The sequence below is a fragment of the Bradysia coprophila genome, chromosome IV (assembly GCF_014529535.1).
Source record: "Bradysia coprophila strain Holo2 chromosome IV, BU_Bcop_v1, whole genome shotgun sequence".
Taxonomy (NCBI): Eukaryota; Metazoa; Arthropoda; class Insecta; order Diptera; family Sciaridae; genus Bradysia; species Bradysia coprophila.
In genome coordinates this window covers 13,604,128-13,619,279 of record NC_050738.1, presented here as the reverse complement: position 1 = coordinate 13,619,279, position 15,152 = coordinate 13,604,128, and the positions used below count along the sequence as shown (strand labels likewise).

Here is a 15,152-nt window from a genome sequence, read left to right as displayed (position 1 = left end):
TTAAGCTTCGACCCGGAAGCTGAAGAAACTCTAAATTGCGACTGTGCAAGTTGTTTGGATGTTTAACTCCAATCCTTTAGCCTAACGAATAAACGCTCAAATTGATTCTTAAGAAAGTTTTTTTTTTGTTCAAGGCAACATTAAATTCAGAGGTTGAAACAACTAATGATTTACTACAATAAAAATGTCGTGATTAACGTTTCTGTTCCGAATTACCCATAAATGAGTTCATTCTATCGAGATGGAAATTTGTTCCATAAATTCGTAATCGGCGGCCTGAGGTCATTTATTGGTAGTTTGGTAGTTCAGGGTGAAAACTAACGTTAATCTGAATAATTAATAAATTATGTTCACGGTGGGCAGCGCATTCAACATATAAATCTAGACGTGTAGTTGACGTATATTTATTAAATGTTTCTTTTTTTTAAACAAATAAACTTTCAAAATGATAAAATGGAAAAAGATTTTTAAAAAAATGAAGAAATTATATTTTTTGAAATAAAATGTAAAAAAAAATAGTAAAAGAAAACGTAAGCGATTCATCTAAAGCAGAGTTTCATTATATCCACAAATTTTGAATATTTTGTAAAGAAATGTGAATAAATTTAAGAAAAGTTACATTACAGTACTTGCGTCATTGTGTTATAAAAAACGGTTACCTACTTACTTACTTAGGCGGGTACTACAACCTACTATTGGTTTTTTGCCTCTTCCAGCAATCTTCTCCAATCGGACCAACGTTCTACAGTCGCTCACTCTTAGTACTTTTACATCAGACTCAATTGCATCTTTCTATCTCGCTCTTGGTCTTCCTGGTCTGCATCTTCCATCGGGATTTGTATTTAGCAGTTTCAGTGGTACACGTTCCTCGTTCATTCTTTGTACATGACCAAGCCATCTTAATCGATTGATTTTGATGAATTTGACTATACCAGGCTCCTTGTAAAGCTGATACAGCTCATGGTTGTATCTTCTTCTTCAGTTGCCGTTCACATTGACAACTCCAAAAATTGATCGAAGAATTCTCCTTTCAAAAACCAAAAGTGTCTGTTCGTCACTTTGTGTCATGCACCAAGCTTCCGATCCATATGCTACAACTGGTCGAATCAGCGATCTGTACAATTCGCACTTAAGGTTGCGGTTGAGTGTTTTTGACCTGATGAGTTTTTGAAGACTGTAGTAACTCCTGTTACCAAGCGTTACCCTTCTATGTATTTCCTATCCGATATCACTATTGACCAGCGACCCAAGGTAAATAAAGCTGTCGACAGTCTCGAAGTGTTTTCCATTCACCTCCAGCGTATGGTCCGTTGATCTGCCATCAGACAACGAAGTTGTCATGTACTTGGTTTTTCTCTCACTGACCTTGAGACCAAACTCAGCACCCCTATCTTCAATTTTCGTGAAATTCTCTTTAACGATGTCAATGTTACGTCCAATTAAGTCTAGGTCATCAGCATATCCTAACAACTGACTCAACTTTCTGAAGATTGTACCGCTGGTTTCCACGTCGCTCTCTCTTATCACCTTCTCAAGAACAACGTTGAAGAATAAAGCTGCCAGTCCATCGCCTTGTCTAAGTCCTTCCAAGGCTTCAAAGGTATCAGATAGATTGTTCCGAATTCTGACCTTGGCTTTCACATGTGACAGAGTCATTCTCGCCAAATTAGGGAATGGATGTCAGTGTTTAAAATATTCAGAAGTCTAGAACCTTCCAAAGACCTAAACATATTTTGTTTGAATGCTATAGCGAACTTTTGGTCCGACGCGGTACAAATAATAACAGGAATCAGGGGATTTCGGAGTTCTATTTACTGATAATACGCTCGTGGGGTCAGGTGTTAATTTTGTAAAGTGGATTCTCTCCTAGCAGAACCCTTTCCAATCAAATCATTTTTCAGCACAACCTTTATTTTATCCACAAAATCTTTCCTTTTCTCACACTACACACCCAGATAAGCCGACATATCATACACAACCAGTTTCGGTGCAATGAATCCGCCGAAACCCGGCGAATAATAATATTTGTAATAAATTCCCACACCAGACAATAAAGTCAAATGCATGGGACGAACCATTTGTGTGTCAATGAATGGAACAGTTGTTTGCCCTGCATCTTTATCAGGGTCAGAGGGACGAAATTTGACGAATTTGTTTGGCGTCGGATACGGTATGGATCGTAGGCATTCATAGTCATTTGTGTAAATCGGATACGATGGTTCTGGTCGGTCTAACAGTAGGACGGAACGTTCAACTTTATCTGAAATCCATTCACTTCGGCCGTCCAAACGACCGGAATTGAAATCGAATTGTGTAGCACGAATTTCGAATGATAAATGATCATTGACAACGGCAAAGCGAATACCAGTCAGAACCGAACCAGGCGGTGCAGTAATCGTTGCTAAATCCACCGCACGGCTGCGCCACGTCATAGTATAGTAATCGATTTCGTTGGATATATCTTGAAATTCATCGTTAATGACGAGTTCGTCGTCTTCTTCGCCAATGGCATTGGCTTCCTCATAATTCATCTCTTTTACTTGTTGAACACGACCATCGCTTAAAAGTACTGATTGAGAGATGGTCCAGGAAAAGATTCCATTTTTCGATGTGATGCCAACACCGGTGATTATTCTGAAGACGCAGAGACAAATTAGTAGTTGAAATTCATCAGTTTCTTCTCGTCTTGACGTACTTGTTACTTCGTATATCTGAAACCACCGAGTGAAGGCTGAATGAACGATTCGAATTTTTGCTCGACTCCTCGCAATAACAAAAACAATAATCGCAAGGAAAGACAAAATATTTCCACCACGACTCAACTTCCACCCTATTGGTGCCACACGATTCTCTTCCAAAACGTCGACCAGAATCATACTCGATATAGTCGTATCGTCTTCTGGTGTTGTTAGTACTCTAAAACATTATTTACCTTACTCAATGATTGCTAAGCTACTGTAAACTCACTGAAAGGCAAATCTTCATATCTGACTCAACAAATGTACAATCGAATATCTGACCCGGACAAGTGGTATCTTTTCGACCTGCGTTACGTTGTTGATGGCAAAATGTACCCTCATAGCATCCATGCTGTCTAGCTGTTTTATAGTCTGAACAAGACCTATCACAAGACTTATGTACATTCAAGTTGATTTCATTATCAACGTAACCTCGTAAAAAGTTCGTTATTTGAATGGTCGTGTCGTCTGTTAAGTAACAATATTTGTGATTAGTATATGCGCGATGGTGCATTTTATCAACAACATTACTTTTCGTATAAAATACCAAGTCGCACATCCACACGTCTCTGTTTGCTATTTTCAAATATTCTCCAGCTCGATCCGCAATTCTCCTGTATTTGTAGTTGAATGTGTCTCGTAGGTCATCGATGTTAGTTTCGTCTAAAATTTTAAAATATGAGGCGAAAGTGACGTCATTATTTATGATAGCAATGTTAATGATATATTGGTGATGTATACCAAATCCATCACGAACTGCTGCTACCATTGAGAATCGCTGTTCAGTTGCATATTGAATGAGTAAAGATGCAGACAATATTTGATAGAACATAAAAATGTTCTGACTCGCCGAATCAATTACTTTGGTTGATCTATGATTACAGCTGGAGGCGTCCGAGTCCTACCGAAATAAATTAAATGGGAAAGTGAAGCATGAGGAAGGGAAGGATAATTTTCCTGTCTATATACCACCACAAATCTATCGAAGTTATAACGTTTCTCATATTGTTTATCATCAATCTAATTAATTTTGCCTAATGCAATCTAACGAAATCTAGAAGTGCTAAAGTGCGTTTACCTCTGATATCAATCCGAACAGATCACTTGTCTTTTTCGCTTTTTTCCTGTAAAATGAAGTGACACCATCGACACAATATATGTGATTGTCTGTTGAAATCAATTTTTCCTTGATGTGGCTGGGCACGTTAAGCTCGTCCAATAAATTTACAAATAGTTCTTCTTGAGAACAATTTTTAAACGATTTCGTTTCGTAATAAAATTGGAATTTCAATCTAAAATTGTTGAACAACAATTCTTCCAGATTTCTGTCCATGAAAAAAGCCTGATGCTTGGTAATGATTTCATTCACCGCGACATATGGTTGAGAATTGCTTTTTTCTCTCACAAATTTCCACAGATTGGCACTTAGAACTTTGTAACGTTGGATCAGCGCATCAACGTAAACATTTTCAATTTCGTCGTTAATTGATGCCGAGGATGAAAGTTGAGCGAGATAAACAAACAGAAAAAATATTTTCATTTTGTAATCTTAGTAAAATAGCCACTTTGCATTCTTACGATTGGCGAAATACTGAAATTAAATTAAAATTTTTGGACATTACGAATCGATATCATTTCTGAACATGGGGCCGGAATTTAAATTTATTTATTATTTCAAAGTATGAACATTAATTTACCTACTTTACGTAGACCATATTAAATGATGTTTCATTGAAGAGGAAAGCTATTCCAATCTATATTAAAGCTAGCATAAATTTAATGACATCAATCCCACCATCTTCAATTAAAATCTCCATCATTTCCGTTCCAAAAAGTGCGAATAACATTCCGAGCATTTTGTTTTCATCAACATAATATGGATTTAACTAGTTTAAACTCGGATTTACTTCTGATTTCGAAGTAAACTTGACAATTTCTGCGAAATTAAGTTTGTAACTTTTTATTAAAATATTGACCAATTGAAATTTCTTTGGGGCTAAGATTTGTGCAGATGCTTATACAGAAGAAATTGACATGTCTGTTATCCATAACAACGACAAAAATTATGACAAGCTCTGGGTGATATGGTCCTTTATATAATAAAATGCATGTTAAAAAAAATTGAAGTACAAGATCTGAAATCAACAAATTAAAAATACTTTGACCGATCGAAGTAATATTTCCCATTTATAATATTGGTCATATGCTTGCCGTCTGTAACAGATTAAATTTGATTTTCACGAAATCACGATATAGTACATCAAGTTTCAAAACTTATGGATTCAATGATTTCTACGTTACAACCATGCCATCTTTTCGACAGTCAAACAGAAAAGTTCTTAATAAATACTTCGCTGTTGATTTTTGTTTGAGGTGTTTTACGTGCGAAAAATGTCTGTTGAGATAACATGAAAGATTTTTTTTAAACCAGATATTTACTGCATAAATGCACCTTCGCAAATAGTAACTAGGATACGATGATGTCAATAAAATGAACAAACAATGAATGGAGCAATTTAGATTACGGTGCTAGGACCATTTTTAAGAAAATTCATATTTGGAAAATTTGAAAAAAAGAAAAATTAATGAAAATTCTTGCTAACGTGGATGCATGTTTTAGCAAAAAAAATAGTCCCTTAATGGTAATACTACCCATTTTGTGCAGTAGTTAAGTTTTACCTTTTACTAAATTTTAACTTTATCGCACATTTAGCTGTGCAACGCCAGATACCGTCACTTTTTTTGTCGAACCTAAACATTGTTGCGTATGAAGTATTAACTATAATCCAATCATTTCGAGACAATTGTTTTGTGTGTTATCAGTTAAGAATTATACACCTCGCTGATAATCTATTTCCACGTAAATCATTCGATGCTTGTTCAACTGAATGATATACTGCTGTCTCCGGAAGGACTCAACGGAAACGACTGATAAAAACTAGCCCGCTTCTTTGTATGCATTGCTTAACATGGGATGGAAGAGAATCAAATTCTCTGTTTGTTTTTGTTGCTTTTGTTTTAGCGATTTATCTTAGGCATTCCAGCTGGGTGTATTTTTAGTGATTCCAATCGCTCTGAATAAGTACGTAACGATTTAAAATTGCACAGGATCTTCAATCAAAAATAAACTTGAAGCAATTTTGTTTTATTATCTCAATGCGGTGTCCTCAAAAAATTTGAAAAGGAGTGTGTGTTTTGGTTGTGTACAATAAATTTTGTGAAAGGAAGGGTTGTTTTGGTTTTCTGCTCGTTAGTCTAATAGCCTCGCGCTGTGGGCTAGCTCTAGTGTTGCTTTTAGTCCGTTGCCAGTTTGTAACGTTAAAAATCCAACACTGATTTAGCGGTGTCCTCAATAATCTATTTTCGTACGAAAGTTTTCAATTTACTTAAAGTTCAAAAATTTTCTCGGGGAGCATATTATAAGTCAAGGCTACGATACAGTGAGTAATGAAAGCACAATTTTAGATTTAAAGGCTTTAAAGTCATCATGTTCCCAATCAATTAAGTGCTTAAGTGATATTTTGACGTGAATTTTAAATTCGCTAAGGGATTTTCAAATATTGTGTCAAAATATCATAACATGGAAACACTTTTTTCATGTGTCACAACTCGCGAAATTGGCTAAAATCAATCGTCCAAACACACAAATAACTAATTGATTGGGACCATCGATGACTGTTAAAACTCTAAACAATCTCAAATATGTTCCGAACTAAAGAACACATAAAGAAAAATTTTTCGATCAATTACAATGAGCCGAGAAAAGACTATATTCAATGACAAAGGTCAGCATGTTCTCTACATTTCTAAAATATTTATTTAAAAAAATATATTCCAATGACCATATGCTGTGACATAATTCGGTGAGGCCACTCGTCACTGGGCGTTAACACATGTTTTTATCGCTGTACTTGCGATACCAACTGTGTTAAAAACAAATTTTCTTTTTCTGCGGTCATCAGTTAAACAGTTAGTCCAGCCACCTGCTCGGAGGGCAATGCCAACATACTTACAGTTTTAGTTGCAGGATTCATTATTTGAGTAAAATTGTTGGGCATTTTGTGATAATAGCAGATTATAGTTTTCAATTCGGATCTGGAATGCTCAGGCAGGCGTTAGTCAAAGCTATGTTCAAACGACCATAGGGCAGTCTATCGTTAAAATCGCATAAAAATTTAATAAGAGAACGACTCCGGAGAAATGGAAAATCACAATGGAGTCTAAATAATTGTCTTGAGCTATACACATATTCAAAGAGTCGTGTCACACCCATTTTGGAAGTGATTTACCTTTTACCCTTCACTCGTTCATTTCATAAGATCATTTTTATCCCCAATTTTCGTCATGCCGTCATAAAATGTGTTTTTGAAGAGGTATAGTTCACACCTTCGTCCGACCCCTCCGTTCTAAATAGTGAGTGAACTGTTTATTTGAATGACCTCTAATGCTCGAGATAACGCAGGTTGAATATAGAAGCCGATTGAAACGATCATAAAGTTTTGATGAGATTATCAGACGCAGACATCAAAGTCATGTGTTTCTTCGCATTACTCATTCAATAAATAAAGGAACTGGCAATATTTAATTAAAAACATTTTATTGAGCTATTTTGTGTGTGCTCAAATTGTACAGTTTTGTTTACACTAAAAATATTTTCAAATTACGAAAAATAGATTGTGGGTGATTGTATGCGAACAAAATTGATGATAGCCGAAGTAATGAACCGTATTTTACGTCTCATAAACTCCAACAATATTTATTCCACTAGGATATTCCCCTTCCTGAATGCGACCCTGAAATTTGTGTAAGCCATTCAACTGTCCATATCCTTTTTGTGTTCACCACAATTTTTGAAAACATCCGAAAATACACACACAGAGAGTTCTCAACGCTAAGAAACGGGCATAAGTTCATCGATGTTATACATAAGACATACGCCAATTATTCTTATTTATAAACCTGATACATCCTCTGCCTTCTTCACTTATTTTTACCTTTAATTCCTATGTACGTAGTGTTCTTCGTTTCTTTAACAGTGCACTAAAATTGTTATATATAGAATTGAACACACACTAGACCCATATTGCTTATTATTCATCAAATATTATGTATATTACACGGTGTCATCATGTCACATATATTTCAATCGGCGACTATAAGACAGAGAGTTCGTGTGGTTTTGACTTGTTGGGTGTTAAGTTACAACCGAAGTATCAACATTGTGAAGCATAAACAGCTGAATTTTACCGTTGTTACTAGTACGTTAGGGAAAATTAAAACCAGAATCAAACTTACTGGGCTGTCCACTTCAAAAGCCTTTTATATACTAGGGAAACAATCTAATAACACACACGTCTAGGTGTATTTGCAACTTCTTTGAAATAAGTCTAAGAAACAGTCTTTATAACCATCGTCATTCTCAATATATGTAGCCCATTGAACGAACATATTATATACGAGCGTAGCCGGGTAAAGAGGTGTTTATTGTATATAGTCGATACTATAAACATCGCGTATCCACTCTCAAAAATAACGAATTTAGCAAAGCAGAAGAGTATTATATACATAATAATAAACCGCACCAGTTCTACGGATTTTCTTTCCTCGTACTCGCACTAACCACACTCATATTAAAATAATTTTTTTAGCCGTTGAATCAGTCGTTTTTCAAAGCGTGATCCGATTGGAATACATTATTGGTGCTTGCGACATTGAATTCTTTTCTGTGCTCGTTTTCAAAGAGATTTTTTTTTCTAAATTTTATTCGTTTGAAACAAGTCGGTTAATAAAGCCGGTTACCATTACACGGTTTACGACGTAAATAATCAGCAATATTGGTTAGTTTTAATGCAACGTTTATCTGCTACCATTAATTTATTGTGAAACGATTATTGCTGATTTGTGACAAGTGATTTTGTGTCTTTATTGAACATTCACTGGCAGTTGGAAGAACGTTCAAACCGAGGGTGGTATGAGCTGCAGACCAGTTAATGGGTCCAACACTGCACATTTTGTAACGGATTACTCAAAGTTTTAAATTACGGTGAGTCCATCTGGACTGGTTCTAAATGAATATATGTTGTATCAACTTTCGCGTATTCAACTTAAATTCCCAGTGTGTCTTATATGCTATAGAGTAATGCAATTCATCAAGAATGGTGTGGCGCCCGCATCATTTTCTTTTTTCAACGATTTCGATGACCATACTGAGTCATCCATTAGTCACTCACTGTTCATTGATATGATAAACATACCAAAGTAGTATATACCTGCAAAGTGGAATGCATTTTGATAATCAAACTTGGAAGGTGTCGTGCAAATGAGCCGAAACACTTTTTCGAGTAGTACGATAACTGAATAGCAACATGAAATATAAATTTGTGGAACTGTTATCAGTATACAGGTGCCGATTTTCACAGAGAATCTAGCCTTCCATTTTCAATGCTAATGCTGACATGTAAACCGAATGAGTTTACCAGTTTTTTAACCATTTTTTTTTTCTTTGTTATTTAAGTAAGTCATGTCCACGATAAGGAAGAATCATGTCTTTATTTCGAAATTTGTTCGTTCTGGCGATACAACCTTTCACAGAAATTTTAATCGAAAATTCATATTTTTTTGTGAGTTCTTCAATTAAACGTATGCATATGGCATTACGAGTGAATCAGTGCCATGACAATGAAGCGATTACAATTAATAATTTTAATATCAGTTAGAGATTGGTGATAATGAATTCAAACTTAGTGACTGATTTTATCGTCTAAATGAAACATTTTATGAAGGTAAAATAAATGAACATTTTTGTGCAGGTGAAACATTGGATAGAATAGAATCAAAGCACCTAGCACTACAGTCTGCGACTTTCACATAAGTGATACATATTGCTACAGCTGTTGTTCAGCTGATCCACTCATACGAACGCATACACTTGTTGGCACGGGTGATATAGTTACACGTACGCGTATGGTTTTAGTAAAACCGTTTAAGGACGTAAAAAACAGTTTAGTTTGTTTTGTATGAGTGTTCAGAGAAAAACAGCTGATACGAAATGCGACGCTTATTTAAAAGTCGCCGACACAACTGTAGTAGTTGAATTTTGCTTATGTCACATGGATCAATATTTAAACCAACGATATGGCCTTGAAACGGTGTAAAAATATCAATTAGATGGCACACTGTCGTAATTTTCTCCTCTATTTGACATAAGCAACATTCTGCTACTATGCTAGGTGCTTTGATAGAATAGAAGTTCTACTTAAAAAAGTAAAATGGAATGTTCGATAATGAGTGTTTTTCTACACATATAGCTACTGCTCTTTAATTCTGTAAATTTTTTCAGATAAACAGCGAGATGCTGTTTTCTGTAATATCGAATTACTTAGAGTCATTAGCGTCCTTCGCATGCACACACCAACATTGTTAGCTTAACACTCATGAAGTCAGTTTGGTTTTACAAATTTTGGCACCATCGTAAATACTAAGTCGCATTCAAAAATCTTGCGTTCAAGTTCCCCTTGTGCTTTCCATTTCGTAACGACCACCTGTTACGAGAAAGTTGTAGGAATAATAATTATGTTGTTGCCGTTCATTAGATCTCTTCTTCTTCTTAAGTTAATTCGTGTATAAGATCATTCTCACCATTTTTCGATGAAACAATAGAGGTCAGATTGGATTGCTTTGAATTTAATTGCAAACAATCTGCATTTCCGGAATGGAAATTACAGATGTTTGTGCAATCACAGTCATTGTTTCACTTTAAAAGCAAAACACGAAAGATAACCTAATTTTCGGAGTTACATTACAATCCACTATGTAAATAACATTAATTTCATGGTACATGGTACAAGGTTGGAAATTTACATCGACCATTATATAGTTTGCTATATGTATGTGATGTGCACGGTCAATGACTCTTAACTTTAAAATTTAACTTAAGTGTTTTGAAATAACAAATTCCAACTCTGACATTGTGGTGATCCTTTTGCTGGAATTGTTGTATGAACACAACTTGTAAATTTGATCTTTTTATGGCTCTCTGGGTTGGGTTGTTTAATAGCCATATGTCATTAAAAAAATTACATTTAAAAAGACAAATAATTTAAGAACATTAGTTTCTGAATTAAATGTTTTGAATTTATTTTCTTAGGAATGAGTATGTAAAACCATGTGCTATACCTACCTTGTACTATAGGGAAACTCTGAGTCATAACAAAAAAAAAGATGTTGTTGAGTTTAACGGGCAATAACATTTATACTTATCTGGTGCGTGCTGGTACATACGTTTAATAGTGATACTTAAAATATAGTTGACGATTCGTTATTCGGTTATTTAATGTGCACAATCTAGTATAAATATGCTTAGCCACACACGAGCCGTTGAATTTTTTTTTAATACAATTTTTCGAATATGAAAATTAATTTTAATTTTATGCCATTAAACTTTATCGACCATTTTCAAATAAACATTTTAAGTGGAACTGAATCTAATGCGGTGTAAATCAATAGTAATTTCACCAGTTTCGTGCATTATTCGAAAGGAATATGGAAATATATTGTACTGATCGTAAAAAATCTTTAAATAAAAAAAGAATCCTGAGCAACGCATCTTTAAAAATGTGGTAGTACACCACACCATAGTAAATGCACAGGCAGGAGCGGCAGATTTGTCTGAGAATCATTAATTCGTATCACTTAGGCATAGTTTTTGCGAAATGAACGCAAATGTTAACTAATGACAATTTTGTTCAGTCGTAACGTCTGTTTCAACTAATGAAGTAAAAGATTTTGCATTGCACATTAGGCGATAATTTGAACAAAAGAAGTAATAAATGATTAGATGGGTAGCTCACCGTTTACAAAAGGCATCTTTTTGAAAATGTTAAAATATTTCATGTTTGAAAGATAAGACTTAGACTCAGACTTCACATCTTGAGCCGGGGACCAGGCGTTTCCCGTTTCAAAAATACGAAGAGCAAAATATATGGAGAGTGGGGATGCGTTCTAATCTCTAAAGGATTGTCAAAATTGTCCCTGTTGAAATAAAGAGGAGACACAGCGAAATACACTGAACACAAAGATATAGCGATAAAGGCAACCCTGAATATAATTCAGTGAATATACAAGGTTGAAGACGTTTCTAGTCGTTTCATTTTCATAGCCATAAAATGGTAGAATTTCGCCCGTGAAATGTAGCCATTGTTTAAATTTTACAAATTTTACTCTGATCGTGTTATGGCATTTCTTCTAACAATAACAAGATACAATCGCGCAACGAGAAGAATTCGTGTGTGTATTATGACTCATCGTACGAATGTGTAATTCCTACCACTTCAAGTGTATGTTATATTAATTGCTGTGTGTAATGTGTATAGTCTAAGCTCAAGTTTTCTTTTCTTTGGAATTTCTACTTCACACATCTTTTTAAATAAATAAATGCAGTTGTTAGTAGCTCTAGCCATTCACCCCGATCGGGGTTATCTGTTGCATAGGAATAAGCTAAGAGCTCGATTGAAAGTTTATCTACTTAAAGTAGTAATAAAGTAGACGATATTGTAGATCGATGGCAGTTCATAAGTTAAAGCAGTTACGTCTCAAGTTCTACAAAATCTATGCTCATAAATCTTCATAGAAAAAAATCTTGTGACCCCTAAATGGATAAAGGGTTGTTTGGCAACAATTTTATAAAATGTACGGATGTTTAGCTTTAGTCTAATAAAAACAATGATTTTTTGTGTCGAATCATTTCACCAAAATCAACATAATATTACGACAGTTAAGGAAGGTTATAACGAAAACCAAACATTTTCCCAGACAACCGAAATCGATATTGTGTATAATAATGACTTTCGCTTTTGTTAAAGGTTTTTCCATTTCCTCTGCTACCATTTATTGTTATGACAACCATTTAAAAGTATTATTTGACGATTCATTTTTCTGTCAATTGAGTAAATCTTTTACTATATGTGTAGTATACATGGCACACCTAAAGCTCCTAATACTTTCAGTTGTTCATTTCTTGTATTGCTTGTTCAGCATACCCCACTGCTCAGCTCATAAGTTGTGTGCATGCAATAGCAATTTAGCTATTATCGCATTTGTGTATACAATTGTAAATAAGCGAGACATGAACATACCTACTCTCTGCAGACAGTTTACGTTTAACAAAATTCTGTGTTGAACAGAAGACTGAAGAAATGTTTACAACAACAAAAACGAACATGATGGCATAATACTGGTTATCATATTCACATATTCTTAAGATTTAATATTTGAACAGTGCTATGATTCAAGAACGGTCGTTTCCACAAACAAATTATTAAAACTGTAAGTATGTAAAATGTTAAAGCATTTTAAGATATGCGAATAAATAGTGTGATGACAAACATTTAGAGAAAAGAAGAACGTAAAGTTCACCCATGAAACTTGGTGTCTGATATGAATCAATGATTAGAATACAAAACATTCGTTGTTTGGAGGGTAAAGTCAATGTTAAAAGAAATTCTGGTGTGAGTTTAAACGCAGGCTGAACTGAGAAACCAATGTTTTGCGATAAGGAAGATAATGTGGGTTTTAAAGTCTTATTGTTCTTAGTTAAGTCTAAGTGTATGGTGTAAACAGTTCGGCTTAGACCTCTGTTCAAAATAAATTAACTTAATTTAAATTTGAAAGTCAAATCTGTACAAAAAATCCACTCAAAATCTAGAAGTTTTTAAACAATGTAAGTTTGAATATTTCATTGTCTTTCGTATTGTGCTTATTAGTCGTTAAAAGTATTCTTGCGCGTTCCAATCTTAAAAGAGACTAGATTCCGTGACCGTATTCTCACAACGTATTTCACAGCAAATTTAGTCATCTATTCAATTAACGTTATTAAAAATCTCATACAGAAATTCTTTTTCGTTCTTTTATTATTTCCATAGTAAAATTTAAGGAGTGACATCGCTGTTCTTAAATGAATTAGGATTACAATAGCAAGAGAAATAACGAAATAAGAAAAAAAAATCTTTTGAGCTTTTGATTTGTGAAAATAGAAAGCACGTGCCAATATTTACAATAAGTCGTGACTGCTTGGTAGAGGTTTGGCTCAACGATGTTCATTGTCACCGGAAAATAATGGCTTTAGGATAAAAAAAAATTAACCAACATAACAGTGAAGCAATCAATCATCACTTTTTTGTGATAATTCATTTTTATTTGTCGACTTTTCTATGGACGTTTTTTTTTGTTTTGTTTCTTCCACATTTCTCATAATGTTAAGTGTTTTACGACAAGATTATATTGGAATCCATAAAAAAGTATTGCCATGCACTTAATCGAACCTAAAAAAAACTTGTTTCCGAAGAGCATTGTAAGAAAATTAAAAACAAAAAATGTGAGACTTCAATAGACAGCGTCAAGTGCGTAGAAGAATGTACGGACTGTACGGTCTATACAGTTGACGATTGAAATATCCAACTTTTAATTAGAGAACATTGTAATGTATTCCATACAGTAACTGTTATACTGATGTATAACCAGTTCAAAGAAGAACTAATTTTAGTATATTAAAAAAAATTAAAAGTTAATGACACCTTCAAGAAAGCCACTATTTTTCATGATCAACCTTATGATCAAGCCTTAGAGTAATTTATCGAGTCTGTTATTTCTTTATACTTTTGATTCGATACATATTTGATCCAATCTTTTACTTCATTAGTTTTAACATATACGTTTTTGATCTATATAAGAGAATACTTGCTGATGTTCGTTGATTCAGGGTTTGTCTGTTTCTAACAGATGACAAAATGGTAAGAACTTGCTTTTTTTTCATTAATTCAGTTTGCCTTCACATATATGTATCACATTACCTTATACTTAGCAGTAGAGTTTTCTACGTTCATTGCGTACGTACAAGCGATAAAAAAACCTAATCAGCGATTCCACTTTACCATATGTTCGTAGTGGAGGCTCTGAATTAATAAATAATCAATAAATGTCATCTGACACTTGCAATGTGGTTCTTTTTTTGAAAAGAGAAAACTGTATACAAAGTCACTAATTTATTACTTTCATACAAATCATACACCATTATATTATTGTATGTGCCAGTGAGAGAGTGAATGCGATCATTGATCATAATTTTAAAAAGTTCTGCAAATAGCTGGCAGTCTGATGATGTTAAATAAAACAGATTAATTGATTGACCCAACCGATGAAACTTAAATATATCTTTGGTTCTTAGATTTGGTATTTGCAAATTTTATTTATCAGGACAGTTTAGAGCAAATCATAATATGGTTACCATTAAGGATGGTCTCTCGAGGAGCCCGACTGCTGAGTAACAGTTAGGAGGAGCGCATGATTATTTTTTCTTTATTCTCATCCGTTATTTGACGCGTGAGTTGTTTTGTCCATTTAGGTCGTGGTGGAGCATTC

The 15,152-nt window shown here is 34.3% G+C and overlaps 2 protein-coding genes across 3 annotated transcripts in view; one reads left to right on the top strand and one right to left on the bottom strand.

The window, feature by feature from the left end:
* Positions 1–1,890: 1,890 nt before the first annotated feature.
* On the bottom strand, positions 1,891–4,331 carry LOC119066426. 2 transcript variants are annotated; one of them, XM_037168907.1, is made up of 7 exons: positions 3,817–4,331; positions 3,480–3,639; positions 3,270–3,401; positions 3,171–3,206; positions 2,968–3,110; positions 2,696–2,916; positions 1,891–2,634 (listed from the first exon to the last, which is right to left on the bottom strand). In XM_037168907.1, the coding sequence occupies exons 1-7, from the start codon at positions 4,276–4,278 to the stop codon at positions 1,944–1,946; spliced, it is 1,845 nt and encodes a 614-aa protein (XP_037024802.1). In that variant the 5' UTR covers positions 4,279–4,331; the 3' UTR covers positions 1,891–1,943. The 2 variants fall into 2 exon arrangements, with proteins under 2 accessions (XP_037024802.1, XP_037024801.1); XM_037168906.1 differs by having other exon boundaries at positions 2,968–3,206.
* Positions 4,332–8,739: 4,408 nt separating this feature from the next.
* Positions 8,740–15,152, top strand: part of LOC119066104 (unconventional myosin IC) — a 20,722-nt gene continuing 14,309 nt past the window's right edge. Inside the window, exon 1 of the mRNA XM_037168382.1 lies at positions 8,740–8,781. The gene's annotated coding sequence lies outside the window, so the exon portion shown is untranslated. The remainder of the gene's footprint in view (positions 8,782–15,152) is intronic.